At 42.8% G+C, this 20294-nt stretch overlaps 1 protein-coding gene across 2 annotated transcripts in view; it reads right to left on the reverse strand.

Annotated features, from left to right (window-relative positions):
• Nucleotides 1-20294, reverse strand: part of LOC119167238 (endoribonuclease Dicer) — a 104413-nt gene that overhangs the window by 35276 nt on the left and 48843 nt on the right. For both annotated transcript variants that reach the window (XM_075866882.1, XM_037418686.2), the window contains exons 12-17: nt 19676-19815; nt 14950-15129; nt 12083-12296; nt 9278-10419; nt 6378-6548; nt 3720-3994 (exon numbers count right to left, since the gene is read on the reverse strand). In XM_075866882.1, coding sequence (XP_075722997.1) covers nt 3720-3994; nt 6378-6548; nt 9278-10419; nt 12083-12296; nt 14950-15129; nt 19676-19815 — 2122 coding nt within the window. The remainder of the gene's footprint in view (nt 1-3719; nt 3995-6377; nt 6549-9277; nt 10420-12082; nt 12297-14949; nt 15130-19675; nt 19816-20294) is intronic.

Genomic DNA, 20294 nt, shown 5'->3' on the forward strand with positions numbered 1-20294 from the left:
GCAGTAGGACATTTTCAAAATGATCCTGATGACATCAGACGGACCGCCTACAATTAATCACTAGTAATCTATCTAACTGCACCAAATAAATAACCTTCCGTGCATCAAGAAACACAATAAAATGCTGCTTGTTCGTTTCTGCTTGATTCATGAAAAAAGAACCGCCGGACATTACTATGGGGAATCGCGCGAGTGGTTCAAAAATTCAGTATATGTGTGGTTACACAGGACAGGTGGTGCCATTTAGCGGGGCGCAGTTGAAACAAAAGACACTGCGATCTCGGAGCCAATGGAGGGAAATTGATCAATGGCCATTGTTGCTGCTGCGGCTTTCGTTGACTTCGGTCTGCTGCTACTAGTGCAGTAAAGCCGGGCAACGTGCATGGCAACAGTGATGCGAGTCTGTTGGTCGGTCCGCTTCTTGAGGCGGGTAATTTGAAGTGCGTTAACCCAATTTGGACCATTAAAATGCGATTTTGTTTCAAAATACGCCCTACTTGGCACAAAATTAACACTACGAGGTTTCTGGAGTGTCATTTCAACAGTAAACGTCGACTTAATAGTTGACCTTAGTGTCCCTTCAAGTTTGAAGAGTTTGAACCTTGGTGTAATGTAGGATGCTCAGAGAGCTGAATACCTGCCGTGGTCACTTAACAGTTATAACTTTGATCTGCTATCTATTTTAGAAGCGGGTTCAGGCCTTACAGAGAGTTAGTACAAACTGAAGGGGTAAAACTAGGTCGAAACAACAATGCTGGTACTACACTACTATATAGTCATTGTTTCCTTTGCCAATATGTACAGATCAACTAAAATTGGAGCTATGCAGCTCTAATGAAAACATAAATATATCAAGCAAGGGCATTTTCATGCTTTATCAATGTGTGGACAGCGTTTAGTGTTTACTTAAAACATTTGTAGGAAGCATTCAAAAGTATTTACTGCACGCAGTACTCGCGAAACGGGAAGGAATGCCTGCAGTCGCCTTTGTTCGATGGCATCACCATATCCACTGGAGTTGAGAGATTGAGGCTGATTGCACGTCTTGTGAGCCACGATGCGTTGCTGTCTGCACTTTCGGCCAAGATATACATACAGCCGCAATTCACGAAACCTCACTTTCGTCAAGTGGGATAAAATTTAAGTACTACTCTCAAGTATAGCAGGCATCACAGGGGCTGGCAAGCGTTCACAAGGCAGCGTAATGGCGGCGTCCTCGTGGTCAGGGATTCTAATTCTAGGGCGCTACAAGACGCTTTTCTTCGGGTGTCGAATTTATCTCTACGAGTTCTCAGCCACGGCGCCTCCTAACCCTGCTTGCTGATAATGTCCCACTGTGGGTACCAACTTGTTAAGGGGGGACATGGGTCTTTAAAATTTTTTTTCTGTTTTTAGCTCAATCTTGACCAAACCTCACCATCTTGGACAGTTTTTCATGCTGATTTCAAATATGCAATTGTTTCTGAAATAGCTTCAGTGGATAAAAAGATATTAACATCCGTAATTTAATTAATTATGCACTTCATTGGGGGCTTTTTGGCAACTTAATCAAGCCAGATCCAAAAAATAAACGCATAGCCCCAATGCTGAGGGCTTTCTATATGGGGTGATGCTATCTTTATTAATTTTTAGGCATTATATAGACAAGAAAACAGACCAGCACTTACAATGGATATTCTGTTCAATTTTCGTTCATTACTATCCATAATTGTAATTAACAGTATGCTTCTAGAGTAATCAAAATAGCATCACCCCATAGGTAATGCTATTACAAATAAAATGATACCAAGTTTGTCATTCTCAATCAACAGTAACATATAAGAAAAACCCCTAAGGTTTAGTGTGGTGCACAAAAACATCGAACTGAGAAAAACGCATTTAAAGTTTCTAATAACTGTAACTTTTGCTAAAGTGAAGCTAGAGCAATAAAAATGGCACCGTTGTATAGCTCTACATTATGCGAGTATGGCTGTACCAAATGTGTCAATGCACCTACCCAAAATATTTGCCACAGCTCATTTAAAAACTGTGTACTGGCCGTTGAATCAGTATAAGGAACCCAGTCTACCACTTTGTGGCTGTTCTAGTGCACTGAAAACCAAAGGAAGACACATGTTATATATAAAAACATCGCCCTTTTATACATAAAACACTATTTCAAGTAAAACACACATTTTTGTCCCAGACATCCTTACAATTCTACAGCATGCCAGGGCTGTATGCAGTGTCTCTTGCAGGCTTATGTCGCTTTGCAAGTGTTGCCTTTGTTGAACTGCTCTGCAGGTGCTCCCTCCGCGATTTGTGAAGCCTGGTTTTATCCTTTTCAAGGCTACGACGCATGAAGAGATTTCCTGCACTGTAGCCTAGCTTCTCAGCAATTGCTTCATTGCTCTTCGTGGCCCCCTGATTAAAGCGGCTGATGGCTTCAGCCACTGCTCTTTCTACGCTGCGCAGTGAGGCATGGGTCGTCGTCTGAATGTGCTGCCTCCGCAATAACAGGCATTTCCGACAGCCCGTTGTCGTCAGAATGCGCTGCCTCGGCCATCTCCGGCGTTCTCGGCGGCGCGCAGGCCGCTCCCTTCTGCCGCGCATTCCACGTTCGCTTTTGTTTCCTGCCGAAAGCTTGACGAGTGTTCTTCTTCAGGCGAGCTCCCCAAGCCATGCCAGCGAAATGCAGAAAGACGTATACGTCGGCGACGTCGGTACACGAGCGGGTAGCAGACGAGATAACACGCACGAGAGCAGGCGCCGACAGAGCAAAACCAAACAAAAAGAAAAAAGAGCGAGCAACCGTGGCCGCGCCGCCGCGCCAGCCAATGGTAAGCGCGAGACGGGGGGGCTCGCTGGCGCGCGCGCGCTCTAGCCAATCAGCAATTTGGCAGACGGCTTCGCAAAACGGGGGAGGGCAGTCATTGTGTTGGAGCTATGCCATTTTGAGAGCCCGCAAAACGCGCACAAAGGAACCAGCTTCAAAACAAGCCCAAGATGGCGCCGATCCGCCAACTGCTTCGCTGGCGGCGCGCGCGGGAAGTTCGAACAAATTTTCTGTTTTGCGGGTTGTTTTGCGACTCCCGTGATGGTTTGAAAATATATTTTAACCTATTTTTATATCGAATTTAGCATTAATAATTTGAGGAGAGGTGCTTATAGGTTCAAAGATTCGAAAAATGCGTTTTTCTCAAAATCGATTTTTTGGCCATTTTTTACTTTTCTAAGACTCGCGTCCCCCCTTAAACAGTAATTTCCCCCCCCCCCCAAATTTCACGATTTAGACTACAAATACACGAAAATTTTTAAAGCCTAGACATCGAGATCGTGGTAACATAATCAATAATGCTTAACTTTATGTGCCAAAAGCAAAATATTATTACGAGGTGCACCATACTAGAGGGCTATGACCATCTAGTCATAACCTACTGACATCAAGCAGAAGACAGGTCTCCAGCATTTCGCCTCCATCAAAGTTCTGCAATGGCCGAGATCGAACTCGTGACTTTCAGGTGGGCAGCTGAGCATCATAACTAAGCTCAAACCTGTTCATAACAAATTGCATCTTACAAAGTTTGTCACGTCTAAAAATTTGTTATAAAAGTACATTTCTAACACTATATCTATTGCAAGGGTATTCCTCAGTTACTTCGTTATAACAGATGTTTCGTTATATCGAGGTTTGAGTGCATTGCAACATCGATGCGGACATTTGCAGAAACGTAGGTTACCGGTTTTTGTAGTACGAGGCGTGCGTGCAGGCCTGCAGCAGGAAGGACCGGTCGCGGAAGGTGTAGCCAAGAGTCTTCTCCACCAGGCAGAGGGTCGAGTGCCACGGACTGCTCGGGTTTGCGAGGTGGCCCTCTGGGTCGTCTGTGTAGCGAAGCAGCGACGTCCGTGGCACTGGGAAACCCAGGAACGCCGGCGCTGCGGTGCGTTTGGCGTCGTCGTTACCTTGCGCGTCCAAGTTGCACTGCTCCAGCTTCAGGCCCATCCACTTCATCACCTGCACCCAAGAGTGCAGCCTTGAGAGGACGCTAATGTGAAATGCTAATTCATCATTACTGGAGAGCAAAAGAGAGAGCACTCATGACGGAGTCACTTAAAACCACCATAAAATATCCCCTTGCCCCCTGGCAGAGGAAGAGGTGCTAGAAATAAACAATGCCCACTTGTGCTTCTAATAAAATTCCTCGTAGCGTACGCACGCATTCGCAGTTTTCATGCACCACCATCAGGCGCACAAAAGCAGGTAATGAATGAGTGAAAATGGCGGTAGAAGAGGGCAATGCTTGCCTGGTCATTGGCACATATTTTGAACCTCGAAAAAATGGGAAGGGGGTGCTTGCTAGGAATGTTATGGTAAAGCTTGCACACGTCAATACATAAAAATATAACTCAAAACACACATGCTGCCCCTTATAGAAACCGAGTCTAAGAAAGAACACAAGGCATTAAATCTTGCGTGGCAGTTCTAGTGAGATACTATGCAGTGGCCTCGAAAAAACAAAAGATACTTCTTTATAAATTAGTGCGAGTGTCGGCTGACTTGCATACCAATGACCTTCTCTTCTTGTATGATAGGCTTCACAAATTTCTCTCGCAATCTTGTCCGAATGACTGAACAAAACAGCCATGCATGTGAACTTACACTCAGACCTCGATTTAATGAACCCAAATATATCGAATTATCGGTTATAGCATGGTAAGTTCGGACTAGTTATGTCACAGGTAGTGTTAGGAATACATATATATCACAAATGCTGGATATAACAAAGTATTTTCGTGGCAGGCATGACTTTGTTATGCTAGTAAGGTTTATTTATTTATTTGTTTTATTGCGATAGAAATTATATGGACACTCTCGGCTGGATTTTGCTGCCAGCATCGGCGTCACTCACCGTATATGAATACGTATCAATACATACGAAAATGCAAGAAAAGAAACCCAGAAAAATACTGGTGCGCGGAATCGAACTTAGGTCCGCTCAATCGTGAGTGTGAGCCGTTAACCACTGAGCCACTGAGGAGCACTTCCTTCGCCCTTCAAATGGCAAGCTATTTATATCGACCACCTACCGCTGCTCACGGGCATCTCGGGGGGAATCGTGTTTTCAGCATTACCAGCAAGATTGCGCGACGAGTGCGCATCGCCACATCGTGCCGCAGCGCGCGCTCTTACACGTGTACTTGGTTTGCTTAAAGGAGGAGAGTGACGCTCCCTCACGCGTTCTCATCTCGCGGTGGGGAAGAGGGGAGGATCGTATGTCTTGGCTGGCCTTGGACTTTACCTGGAACGATTCTGTTGTAGTTACCGGGTGCATAAAGGTCACGGCAATCATTAAAGCCTCCGTTTGCAAAAAGCACATGCTTTTCAGACACTGTGAAGTAACAACTGAGATGCTTATTCGTGTACATCTGTACCTGTGAGTACGTTTTGTGCATCATTTGTGCGTGAGAAACGCAGGGCAGGTTTCGATCTGCTTTCTATTCTGCGCGTGACCTTCCAATTTGTTGCTATCGCATTCATTGCTTTGCCTTTCCGGCAAAGCTGTGACTTTTTATTTATTTGTTTGTTTATTTGGTCAGACATACTGCGGACCAGCATTTTGGTCCCAGCAGGAGGGGCAAAAGAAACATCAAGTGATTCGTAACAAAAAAAAATAAAAAAGCATGAATTCGTTGTAAAAAAATGTATCTATATGCTAACAGAGGTCACTTGTCTGTGAAAAAGCAACAAGACTTATAACCCATTTGAACACTAAACACTAAAGAGAACTTTCCAGGGATGTAGCAAAATGATCAGTCGAAAAAATCTTCTGAGCAGAAAATTCCAGATATTAACTGTTCTGGAAAAATAACTATTTGTAAGCATTAGTTCGTGCAAATATGGGTACCAAAGATCGGTCATTTCAACAGCGGGTTTTCCTAAGAGTGGCTGGTTGGACGCAACAAGGTACACCTAAGGCAACTTTCCCAGACATCATTTTGTATAAAAATGTTAAACGAGTCATTCTAAGAGAGGAATTTTGTATAATTTCATTATTGTGCTAGGTGAGTCGAGTTCTTGATAGTTTAAAATAAATCTAACTGCCTTTCGTATTTTTTCAAGAAGCATAACATTTTTTCTAGTAAAAGAGTCCCATATGATTGCAGCATACTCTACTTTAGACAGAACCAAAGTTTTATAAGGCAAAAGTTTTATGCTAGAAGGAGCACCTTTCAACTTCCTTTTTAAGCACAACACCTGCATTCTTGATAATTTTGATGTGGGAAAAAATTTTCTTTGATGTTTACTGCCCATTCGAGAATGATCACAATGAGTCCAAAGACCCCAAGCTGTGAAGGCCTGTGGCTGCCAAAAAAGTGAATGCGCGTACTCGACTTACCTTGAGGGCGCCGATGGGACCGGTGACGAGAAGGTACGCGCCAATTATGGCCTCCACCGAATCGGCGACACTCTTGTCGGACAGCTGCGACAACTGGCGGATTGGAACGGCACCGGACGTGTTGCGAGGCGGAGGCACAAACCCCGGCTTGCTAGATTCAGTTTTGTAGCGCTGCGCATAAGAAAAACATAATTTACCCCAACAATGGAAATGGATAATGAGATCAAAACATTACAAAAACTTCCCAGGCAAATTCTATGTTGCATTATGATTTCGCATTCGCTACCTTCGAATTATCGGAAGTGCCGCCCACTAAAACGTGGTACAAGTAAAACGACAAGGTCCTACCTGTTACCATTCTGGGTATGTTCGAAGAGTTATACGAGCTGGTCGTGTTTCAGCTACAACACCAGCAGTAGAGATACTTCCCACTGGAGGCTGCCGAGTGTGCAAGGGTCTTACTACTGAGGGCAAGTAGACTCATGTCCGAACTATTGTCTAATACAATTTAAGAAGTCCAAAGAGGCCCCACAACAGACAGATGAAACTTAGCAGCTGAACGCCTCTGTGACTGAAACAAATAGTGCTGCTCGTGCACTCGGCAATGTTTTCCGAAGGCTGGTTCAGCAACTGTCCGGCTTACAGTGTCACCCTGGAGTGTGCTAACATTGGAGTGGGTATTTTGGGCATCCGCCATTGAGCAGGAAATGCAATGGACTTCTCAAAAGATAGTTGACAAGAGTATGGATGTTATGGACTGTTATGGACTTCGAAAGTTATGGACTTCCCAGTGATGAATCAGGATCAGTTATGGACTTCTGAAGCTGCATCCAACTATAGAGTTATAGAGTAACGTGGCTACCACCATAAGTGGTTTGCCCTGGGATACCAAGAAGTTTGAAACACCTGGAAGCACTGATCGATGCAGGAGATGTACAGAACTAGAAGGACTTCAATTAGGCTTGTACAAATACTTGAATGCTTCGAATATTTGAACGAATATTACAGTATTGAAATTTGCTCCAATTTGAATTTACAGTATCAGGAAATTTGGAGTTTAATGAACAAATAAACACAAATATGTGTGCATGTAGCAATCCTGTCACTACAGTAGAGGGGTGCTAAGCCATGAAAACACCTATTGCCCTAAAAAATCCACACTGCCTTGAATCCCCACCTTAGATATAAATGAACATATGACCCTCATATCGATTCGCAATTTCTTAAGTTAGAAAGCTTATTATACTAGCATATATGCTCCTAGTATGCTAAATTTTAAAACACAATGTACTTTACATATTATCATTTGCATTCTACCAAAAGTCATATACTGCCATTCAAAGTTGTTTCCACATCCTTTGAACCAAAAGCGATGGCATTTGCACAGGTCCCATTTCATTTTCTCAGAAATTATTCTGCACGTTAAATGAGTCATGAAAAATATGCTCATATTCTATATAATATGCAATAAAAGCCGTTCGAAGTCCGTTTGAAATTGTTTGACGAAGTCACTATTCACTTTGAATTCGCTTCAACTCTAAAACTTACGACAGTCGCACCCCTTTATAAGAGGTACTGATGTAACAAACAAATGAAACAAATGGGCAACTCATACCTCTATATAATGAAACTGGATAAAGGGAAATACTGGTTATAACGACGTAAATGAAGAATAGTCTTGCAATAGATATAGTGTTGAGAATGAACTTTGTAACAAATTTTCGGATATAACAAACTTATTTTAATGCAAAATACAACTTTGTTATAATGAGGTTTGAGTGCATACGAGATGCCAGTGCACCCACAATGAAATAAGGGTTGGCAAGAAATACATACTTAGTAGTCTGCTTATAATAGAGATCTCATATGAAGAACAGGAATCGCTTCCCAGTGCAGGCATTAAGGGTTTCCACTGTATTTGTACAAACCTGACTCAAATGCTTTGAAGAGACCCTAAAACAGGTGCTAAAGCGAAACATCAAATCATTCTTTGACTAATAAATGGTTCTCTGAGAACAATATCATTTTTAATCTCAACGTCACATGTTCATAATCAGAAGAAACATTAAGGTCAAAGCGTCTCATTTTTGAGTTTGTGCCAATGTCTTGAATTCAGAAAGTCATTGTGATGTCATGAGGTTCACCCCCGTATTCACAAACTCTCCTCGACTCGACTTTCACCCTTCACTTGACAGAGTTGCACACTGCACCGCTGCTCAGCTGAAAATGACGCTGCGCTACTCAAGAATAGCAGCAAATTATCACCGATATGCAGTGACTTTCCCTGCCTAGAGATGGCGCTCCCATCAGCTTTCTCAAGTGAAGGTGGAGCATTGAGTGAGGGGGCGTTCTAGAATACAGGGGTCAGTTTCTCTCTAGAGTTTGGACACACTCGCTCGAATTTTACACAGACCTTCAATGTTGGGCAGCACACATCAAAGAACTACAAGTGATCGAAATGTTCCGAAGCCCTCCTCTACACCATCTCACACACTTCCCTTAGAAAACAAGAGTTATTATCCATTTACAACGGCTAAAAATTATGCACACACTAAGAGAGTCCACCTAAGTAACATCGGGACGACCGCTGCTATATCTCAGTTGGTAAAGCATCGGACATGTTGTTACTCAAAGGTCGCAGGTTCGGGTCTTTCCAGCAGCAAGTCATCTTTTTGTCCACTTTTTTTTCAAATTTACATATCGGTTGACATCCTCTATATTTTCCTTGGCCTCCTTGTCTATTAGTTTGCATTAATACTGTGTCGAATGAAAAAAAAAAAATGAGCCCATTATTTGCCACTTCAATTCTTCATAAGTCTTCTTAGTGGCTTGTGGTATTAAAAAGCCACAAAGACTTTGCCGATATGAAAGAAATATTTGTTTTCACGCAAGACACTTACTTCATAGCTGCTGCAGAGCTCTTCATAGTTGAGCTTGTCCAGAATTTTGGTGTCCTCCTGGATCACCCAAAAGACAAAATCAACGTCCATCATAATGTCCTCTGCGCCTTCGGGGACCCAGTAGCCCGGCGGCAGCCAGTTTCGGAGTGGCTCAAACTGCTCCTGCGCAATCATCGAGCCGACATGCATCTTGGAGCCAAGCTTGTGCAGGTTCCGGTTGCAGATGATGCGGGAGCGCGCCTGCGTCAACAGCCCCTCCTGGGCCGATGTGGAGCCACAGAACAAGTCGATGGTCACTGCAAACTTGAGGAACGAGTCCCCGAGAACCTCGAGACGTTCGAGGTCGAAGCCATCCGCCGCCTTTGCCGACGTCACAGCTTCCAGCAGAAGTCCCGGGCTCGGACCAGGGTTGCCTTTCAGCTCCGGTTGGTACTCGAATGACCGCGATAACCTGGGCATCCGTATCTCCTCCGCGTCGCCATGTCCACGAAGGAGGTTGCCGAACTCCACCTTGTTGGGAGCAGGCGCGAAGCTGATCGTGGCGCTACCGGAAACGGCGCTCTGGAAGTCCACGCTCGGCCAGCAGCCTCGAAAAGTCTCGACTCCAATGCCTGTTGCTGCGGCGATGGAAGCACGCAGTTCCTCCATGACGAGGAGTTGGTTCAACCGGTACACGATGGTCGGAAGGCACACCGCCTTGCGCCAGATGCTTGCTGGGACGGGGTGAATGTCACAGAGCTCTGGGACACGCAACTCCACTCGGTGGTTAGTGGCCGTCTTCTTGAGGAAGACGTCACCCTTGCGGTTGCGGTAACGCGGTGTCAGCAGGTTGAGCCGCATCTCGGTGAAGACCACCTCGAGGATTGGCTGTGTGGAGTCGGTGACGTGCAGGTGGTAGATGACGGTCACGTAATAGCGGAAAGTGCTCTTACCGTCAATGCTGTCGACGGTGAGGTCAGTGCGGATCTTCTTCACGTAGAACGTACTGTGGTGGTAATGAAGAGGAGCGTAGCGAGGCACCACCACGGCACCTTCGTATTCACAGGGATTGAACTTGTAGGCAGTTCCTGTCACGCGATTCTTGTTGATCCCGTTGACAACCATGTCGACGAAGGGCCAGTCTATCATCGATGTGTCGCCGTCTGCAAGACAGATTACACCCATACCTAATCAGTATAACAGATGTGGAAGTAATTGTTTATTAACATTGTACACTAACAAATCTGTTCTCATGATAGATGCAACTTCTTATTATCCATGTTCTACCATGATTGAGAGACCATGTGACGTGCTCATTCGCGTTGTCCCATAATGTCTCTCTGAAAAGCAACCATGGAAGCCAGCTGAACATACATCATGAGTAGGGCTCAGTGTTTTCTGAATTTATATATGTTGAAATTCAGAGGGTGTTTCCTGGAGTTTACTTTATTGGGTGGAAATTCGGCGTTTATCGGAGCCAATTTCTCATGAATACCCTATTCTCTGAAATTTGTTGTTTAATCTTGCATTATAGGTTGTCCGACGTGCTCTTAATTTATTTTCAATGAAGATGCATTACATTGTTGCTTATAATCTTGATTTTCCAACCTTCAATTTGCTTTACACCTGCTCTTTCCTCATCCCATTAGTAAGGCTGCAATGCACCAACGTAACATTGGTAAACCACACTGCACTGCTGTGAAGTTGCCCAAGTCTACTTTTTCTGGAAGGAGGGGAGAGCTAGGCAAGCTGCTTGTCCTCTTTCATCTTGCTGAAAATTGAAGGACCTATCAATATTATTTTTCTTAATACTGTGAAATCTTAGTAGAAGTTTCATTTCAACACGAAAGCATGCAAACACACTAAATGTATTTTAGGTGTCTCGAAAGTTTGATTGCACAAACACATGCGTGAAAGGACAAACACTTGAATACAAAACACCTACGTTTGTTAGTGTTACAACCTTAAATTGTGACGCAAGCAGACTTCACGCGGTTGCTGCCACTGATGATATTCACTTCATTCAACTGATAAATCTCATCATTGAAAATGCTGTTCGGACATTGAAAATGCTCTCGTGAAATTGCAGTTTATCAGATAAATCCTGATAGTCAAAAGCTTAACCGTATACGTGTTAATAAAATACTTTCGATAGTGACAACACGGTTGTCTACATAAAAGAAAAAAAAAACCTAACAATTCAAAGCTGCATGTCCTCAGGTGTTGCTCAATACGTGTGTGGTAAAACTATGCGCATGGCATTGAAAACTAAGATCGAACGACGGGGACACAACCGAATATTCAGAAAAGCTTGCTCTACTTGCTGCACAACCCCACGTATGTGGGGCAAATTCAATGTGCAACAAGACGGAGCAAGGATCTTCAAGTGAAGTCATCCGGTGGCATGTTGATGAAGTGCAGTTCAGGCTTGTGCAACAACCGAAGAATGGCACTGCAATTGCAAAAACTTCCTTTCTTTATTTTTTTTTTAAGAAAGCTGGCGCGCTTAGCGTAGTTAGCGTGTTCTTAGAACTATAGCGTGGTGGCACCCGCAAGAGGCTAGAGGAAGGGCACGCACCCGCACTGCACACCGGCTCGAGGGGGCACAGGCTCGCCTGGCCACCTTGCACACACACACAAGTTTTTCAATGTTCCATAAAACTCGTTCTCGAGTCTTCAAGGTGCCTCCGCTCTTCGTGAACGATGCAAACTTGAGGTCCGAATATGACACGTCCCAGCATTCTCGCGGGTGCAACGTATCGCAGTGCCGGTTTTTCCTCCGGGTAAGCGTAACAAACTTCACGGTTCCAGCCTACCACTGCTCACCTTTGATAACTGGAGCCAAAACGGGACTGCTGGGCGCCGAGCTCAAGTCAAACCGAAGAAGGGGCCTCTCCTTCATTCGGAGCACGTCGTCCCAGATTGCGCGATGGAAGCACTGCAGCCGGCGGCACTCCTCGGCCGAGAGGCTCACCAGGCCCGCGCGAACCACCGTCACCTCCTCGTCACCGGACCGCGTGAAGATTGGAAACGAAGGCAACTGAAATCGCAAATTAGCGGAGCCCCTCACTATGTCATGCCTCATAGTCATATTGTGGTTTAGGAACGTGAAAACCCAAGTATTATTATTATTATTATTATTATTATTATTATTATTATTATTATTATTATTATTATTATTATTATTATTATTGAAAACACCTTGCTGAGCATAGACTTCAGCAAATGGTAAATTTTAGGTTTCAAGTGAATACGAAGTCATGCCCCAACTAACCCGCACAATATATATTTTTAATTGAAACAAGGCCTTTGCAAATGCCTTTTTTTTTGGTTCAAGGGAAGTGCAAACGATTTTCAATAGCAGATAGATTTGAGTACCAGTAGAATAGAAGTGATAGCCTGTAAAATATGTTACGTTTAAAAATTTACTAAACTTGGAGCATGTAAGCCGGTATAACAAGCTTTTGAAATTTAAAAAATGGTGAATCGATGTGAGGATGATATGTCTACCCTGAATAAAAGCAAGCCTCCCGGAACGTTAAATTAGGAGTTTATTTACAATAAACCACAGCCTGACTCCATGGGTTGCTGCTGCAGCGCAGATTTGAAGCCAGAACAGATCGTCGTCTTCCTCGCTGTCTCTCTTTTTCAACACATCCAACCTTGAAGTGGGGCTTTGAGGCAGTGTGGATTTCTACTCAGTAGGTGTACTCAAAGTACAGCACTCATTCACTGCAGTGAAACATTTTTACAGCAAATTACATGCTGACTAGTAAGCACTGAGTAGGTGCTTTCACAGCTTAGCACACTTTTAGTGCAGTGGAACCACTTTTCCAGCAGATTACATGCAGACTAATATTCACTTAATCGTTCATTTCGAATACTTCGAAATTTGCAACAACTTTACAGTAATAATCATTCAAATATTTCAAGCATTCAAATATTCACACAACTCTAGCACTTTGTTGTCACATTTGCGTGATGCTAGTGCCTGGAGTATGAAGTTTGTATACTCGAAATTGCCCAAGTTTTCCCAGGCCCCCTATTCCCATCAGCAAGATTACGCAAACTGATGTCGTAACCCTAGCGGCATTGGTATCAAACCTTGCCTTCCTTGTCAGCACTGACAATAAATGTCATATTTTCACGGTTATGTCATGTAACATCAAAATACATTCATACATCGTTGTCACTTAGCAACTTATTGTCAAAGGTAATCCTTACGTCAATGGGTCACAGATGATCGAAGGACATCAAGGGTCATTCTAACATCACTGTGCCATCATGCCATGTGCCATCTAACACATCATCAGAGGATGTCGATGTGATCAATAAGTCATTGAAAATACAGTAAACCCTCAGTAAACAGAAATATGCAATATGAAAATTCACCATATGCTACAAAACAGCTGCTTCTAATATGACTGATTTTATACTTGTATTCCGCATTCCTGTTTCTCTCTCAGCAAACAAAACTCCTCACAAACGAAACATATTTTCTTGGTCCTACAACAACAAAAAGCGTCGTTTGTACTGCACATCTATGCACTGCTGCTGCCTGGTTGCGGCCCCCAAGCCTCGTCAAGCTGTATGCTGCTTACAGCTTTCTCACTAGAGTGGCCTTCAACATTGTACTTTGTGCATGTTGTAAATAAAATTTGACTTGACTCGACTTTCAACTTTTATTTAATGAGTCCACTGTATATTCACGGACATAAAATGTTATTCCAATATTACTATGTAATTATGTCATGTGCCATCAAACGTCTTTATTTCATAAAAGCGACAACGTAAACCGCTTGAAATAACGACTTCAATATTGGCGCCCTTTCAAGCGCTTCACTATGCCTCTATGTTAAGCAAACAAAGATAAAGCTCTGCATTGGTCAAGCTAATTTCATCAAATTATTAATTAACATATCACCAAATAATGTGTAAGAACATGCTTATACAATTATGACTTGTCATGCAAAAATAGTAAGTTTTAGGTTTGAAGAAAACTTCGATAGTGTATACCACATATTATATAAAAAAATTAACATATTTGTCATGACCCTAAAAACCTGCACAATTATTTTTTAAATTAAAATAAGGCTTGCGCAAATGTCATTCTTTTTGGTTTGGAGGGAAGTGTAAGAAACATTGAACCGTAGCAGGACTTGACTTAAGTTATAAGCAGTAAGGTTACGTTTTAAAATTTACTGAAAGCAACATGCCAGTATAACAAGCTTTCGAACTTAAAAAACCAATCAATGCAAGGGTATTATGTGAGTCAGGCTTCATGGCAGGGCATAATGTGTACACAATGTATGGCACATCTCCACTGCAGTGAAACCACCTTTACAAGAGGATACATGTCATTTATATGTTTATTCGTTCATTTCGAATCCTTTGATATTTAGAACAAAATTTCCTCTCGAAGAGAATTTGAATACTATAGAACATTTGAACCTCGATATATCGAACCCAGATATAACGAAATATTGGGTGTGACACATAAATGAAATATAGTTTTGCAATAAATACAGTGTTCGAAATATACTTCTATAACGAATTTTCAGATATAACAATTTTGTTCTCATTATAATTATAATGAGGTCTGAGTGTATTTATTAGAATATTCACAGTGCTTGAATCTTTGCATATGCAAAATTTATAACATTGAGTCGCACGCCATAAAGGGACACTCTTACGCAGGGCATGTCCTCGCGGAGGACCAGGGCAAACCACATTGGGCAGTCCTCGGGATCAACAAGCTTCTCGTTGCGCCAGTTTTGAAGTTCGGACGCCATGTTCACGAGTCGCGTCGTCAGAATGTGCAGGCGGTAATGGCCCGCCTCCAAGACTCGTGCCTCGGCAAACAATCTGCACACCTGACAGGAGACACAGAGAAAAATTTGCGGAGTTCAATTAGGCCGACGGACGCCACAGGTCGGCAACTTGATTCCCGACTCAACTCATTCGGACTCGGATCGAGCGTTGAGTACAAGTCTGAGTCAGTCTGGGCGAGTAATATTTTGGTGAGTTTGAGCTCGGGCAAGTTTGCTTGAAAATTTTCGCGAGCGTGAGTCCGAGTGAGTCTGGCTCAGAAAATTTCTGGCGAGTCTGAGTCTGAGTGAGTCTGGCTCAGGAATATTTTGGCGAGTCTGAGTCCAAGTGAGTCTGGCTCAGGAAAATTCTGGTGAGTCTGAGTTCCAGTGAGTCTGGCTCGGGAAAATTCTGGTGAGTCTGAGTCCGAGTGAGTCTGGCTTGGGAAAATTCTGGCGAGTCCGACTCGGAGCGAGTCATAAGCGCAAAATATATTTCATGAGTGAGTGTGAGCGAGCTCCAGAATTCTTGCCGACCTATGACTGACTGAATTCGTTTCCTCCAATGACAGCGACTTCCACAACCCTGAGAGAACATCCGCAACTTTTCATACTACTTTTGAAATTAGGAACAAACCTTTCTCCTTTTTGCTCTGTGCCATGACTGTGATGCCAGTGCAAGAATGGTGAGGTGTTGCAAAGAGTGCTCAAGTGTTATAAACTACTCAACCAAATGAATTTAGCCATAGCGATACAGTTACACCTTGACTCAATAAAACATTTCAGTTTTTATGGCATTATCCAGAGGACAACTGAACACAGCTTCAGCCTCAATATAAAGAAGGTGTTTATTTATAAATAAAGAGACTGTCAACCACTCAGGAAATTATTAATTTTGGTTAAAATAAGGAGATTCTTTGTCACATCAGTGGTAATGAGCACGCTTTCGTCCAATATAGAAAGAATTTTACTTTTGATTTGGCTCTGAAAGCCGTGAAAATATGATCGCTAGCGTCGTCCGACGGCAATGTGGTTCCAGATATCGGTATGAACACAAAAAAAAACCTCTCAGGTAGGTCTAATTAGCTTTAAAACGCCTGTACAGCTCAAAATCGCATTTTTTTTACACTTTCGGTAGGTCTTTTTTTTGCTTCAAAAAGTAACTTTAGCTGTCTTTTTTTTTGCTCGCACATTAAAAGATGCACCTGGTGGCACTGCCAGCACTACGTTCACTTGTCTGCCTGCGGCAAAGAAATGCGAGCCACGCGACCACATCGCATGACGCCGCTTAAAAGAAGCAAAAAATGTCCCACGTGAATAAACGCACAGCTGACTTCCCGAACTTTTCAAATCATGACTGTCAGGTCTCTTTCATAAAAGTACCTACCTGTGTTCACCTATGCTAAAGTCACTTTACGACATGGCCATCCCCCTGCGGTCCTACACATTGAAGATCTTACCATTAGGTTTGTTTCCCCAAGGCATCCGTGTTGCATATGCAACACAAAGCATATAAGCACAACTGAAAAAAAAAGAAAAGTGATAACCTGCTCTCCTGTGAAGCACACCTTATGTTCATTTCAGTCGCACGTTGGCACAAGCGGAACCATTACAGGTCGTTTTAACACAACGCAGGTGCACCAGTGCTGCTGAAACACACCAAGTTTTCCACTTGATTGCAGAGGTTCTTCAGAATAACTAAACAAGGCTCAAAAGAACACTAATAATACTTCATTTGGCAATTTACAGCTCTGGACTACCAGTACGGTGATAGTTTTATTCCTGAACAAAACCTAATTCAGCCTGGAAAGACTTTGTGGTTCTTGTTTTGTTACTTTCACCGGTGCAACCATCGTAGTCAGGTGCAGTAACACATGTTGTGGGCATCTTCGCACCGATAGAAGATGACAAAATGTAAAAAAACTTTTAAATTTATACTTCCCCTCCAGAGAAATCACTGCAGGGCAGCACACTTCAGATGGTATGCTTTCTATTTTGCAACATTTTCCTCTTTGAAAGAGGAAAAGAATACAGTACGGTAAACAGCCCTTTAAATTGAACGACATTGGCCAATTTAGTTATCTAGACGGTGATTTATTGCAGGCAGCCATTAACAAAATGAGAAGCAGCACTGCGACATCCACTGCAGCCACACAACCTTCTGGCTGACCTCTGAGTAGAATTGGCAAAAGGCAAACACAGGAAACAGATCACAAATTATTAGTTAAAAACATTATAAATGAGAACAGACAATGATGCCATGAGAAGTATAAGAGATGTTATTAGAAATAACTGTAATTTAAATGTGCAGAAAGGAAAATAGATGAAAAGATAACTTCCAATAGGCAGGGAACGAACCTGCGACATTCGAGTAACGCTTGATTTGATTGATTGATTTGTGGGGTTTAAGGGGAGATGCGGGTCGAAAAATGAGTTTTTTTCAAAATTACCGATTTTTTTATTTGTGCCTGTTTTGATAAGATTAGTACCTCTACTGTTATGAAAAAAAAAATACAGGTCGAGACTTTACTGGAAATGCTTTGAAATTGCATCTAAAGAGCACAAGGTGCCTGTTAAAAGGTTCAAAGTGTGCAGTCTTTGAGCACCTTGCCGCCGATAATGCGCCACCGCTCGCCATTGTTGATCACATTAGCCAAAGAGTCGCGCCTCACTCTTCAAGCAACCAGATGCGGCGCAAGAAATAATAAAAAGAAGCACGCTTCTGCACGTTTTCTGAGTGCCCCGACTGGCTTATCACCTGGTACGGATCGGGGACCACCATTGGCCACTGCGCACCTGTATGCGCAGTGAAGTCTATTCGCGGGGTCCATGTCTTGTCGAGCAGCGCAGCTGAACAATGCTTTTCTCGTGTAATTATCTTCGTTATGAATGAAAATAGCATTGCTCGCAAGTGAAAGCCTTTGTGCGGCATGCTCTGTAGGAATAGGCTACGAGCAGATGGTCCGATTTGCGGCAGTTGTTGGCTTGCAAAAACCAATGCATCAAAAGTCATTCACTCTTGTCAGCCGGAAAGTTCGTGATGCGGCTATGGATGACATCAGCGCCAATCTTGAGAGGTCGAAAGAGCTCGCAGTGAAAAAACTTAGCAGGGACGACATTGCCATTATGTACGATGGTATGTGGCACAAAAATGGCCGCAAAATTGCATGACACTGGACTTAGTTTAGATTTCGCAGTCCTGTTGAACTTCTTCCTAGCTTACAGTTGGCACAAGGCACTACCAGATGGAGTGGAAGTTTGGCAAGCGTTTTATGGCCCTGTCTGTGAGCGAAATGTCTGAGGAGTCCGCTTGCAAACTCATGGGAGGGGCGTATTTTAGTCCCAGTGGCCACTACAAAAAGGATTGTTTTTTCTGGGGTACAAATTTCGTCAGATTTAATAATATCTTTAATAAATAAAAACTCAATTTTAACATAAAAACTCGTTTTTCTCAAAACACAAATTTTGCCACTTTTTTCAATGTGCCCCTCCTTTTCTAGGCACTTCTAGTGCTCGGATCTGCATAAAATTTTGCCGAATTTTTTTCCAAAGTATGGCGAATGCAATTATCTAGTTTAAATTTCAATATTTTATTGTATAATAAAAAATTCTATGTACACCTTCACTAGGGTAGGTGAAATATGGACTTTTTACATCTATTATTTTTCACGCCAATTACATATTTTGTATGTGCTTCCTAATTAATTATTTGCACTCTACACTTTATTTAAAACATTATGAACTATGAATGGTAAAAAATTGTGGAAGTTCAGGGATGAAAAGATGGGGGGCGGGCAAAAGGGTTAAGGTTTTCACTTTTTCATTTCGCAAAACTAAAAGTAAGCAATTTGCAAGAAAACTAATTATATATTTTAAATCAGCATAAAAAGTTCCATAAACAGCTCAAGTTTCATTGCTCTAGGGTGAGTATTAAAAAAAGTGTCTTCGAGTAGCATCTCCCCTTAACATCCCAAAACCACCACAAGATTATGAGAGACACCGTACTGGAGGGCTCCGGAAATTTCGACCATCTGGGGTTATTTAACGTGCACCCAAATCTGTCACACGGGTCTACAAAATTTCCACCTCCATCAGAAATGCAGCCGCACAGCCGGGATTAGATCTCGCAACCTGCGGGTCAGCAGCCGAGTACCTTAGCCACTAGACCACCACGGCAGGGTGACTTTCGAATAACGCGTTCGGTGTTCTACCACCGAGCTACAACGGCGACGTTTCTCAGTCCACTACATAGGATATATATGCAGATTTAGACATGGCAGTGTCAGTCAGCGCCACCTGTTGCTATTATGCCTGTGTCCCTGCCCGGAGCAAGTAATCTTTTCGTCCCCTTTTCTTTACATTTACAATACGATTAGTTCTAATAACATCCCCTACACTTTCCTTGGCATCAATGTCTGTTAATTATCATTATTATTGTGTCTAACAAAAAAAAAACAAGCCCTAAATTTACACTCTTTAGTTAAAAACAGTATTAGACGGCCAACTATAACCAGTCTAATCCTGAGAAAAACTCACGTAAAGGCTTCACTTAAAAAATTTAGCTATACCTACATTAGTCCAAGGGACGCAAAAATTCGTAAATGACAATCACCCGCTTCTGGTACTCCCTCCTGCACTTCTTTGTTCCGGGCTTGGGTGCACCCTGGGGTACTTCCTCGGTTTCTTCGTTGTTCGTGTCTTCCAGCTGCTTTAGCGTGCGCCTCACGGGCAGCAAGCAGCTGTCAAACTCATCTGGCAAAAACAAAGGAGGTGTCGACTCGCTATGAAACTTTAGATGCCTCGTCGAATAAAAAAAAAGAGTGCCAACACAAGCAATGCAAAATATCAACGTGCAGTGACATCGTCCTACGACACCATTGTGATGTCACAGGTCGCCATGATTTCCCCTATGTCATCGCTACATGCTTGAGAAGTAAAAATGGCGCAAAAATATAGATAAGGACTGAGGAAGAGACGACAGGGTGCCGTTTTTACTTCCCAAGCATGAAGCACTAGCTAACCCAACTTTACCTTCTAGTATCATCGCTACACTTGAGCCTTAATATAACAGACAAGGATATAACTAATTATTGGTCATAATGAAGTAAATGTAAAGAAGCTCCGCCATAGATACAATGCTACAAATATAATGCTTATAATGAACAAAGTATTTCGTGGCTACTGTGACTTGTTATAATGAGGTTTTAGTGCATGACGTCCCCCTGTTATGC

The sequence above is a fragment of the Rhipicephalus microplus genome, chromosome 6 (assembly GCF_043290135.1).
Source record: "Rhipicephalus microplus isolate Deutch F79 chromosome 6, USDA_Rmic, whole genome shotgun sequence".
In the NCBI taxonomy this organism is placed as follows: Eukaryota; Metazoa; Arthropoda; class Arachnida; order Ixodida; family Ixodidae; genus Rhipicephalus; species Rhipicephalus microplus.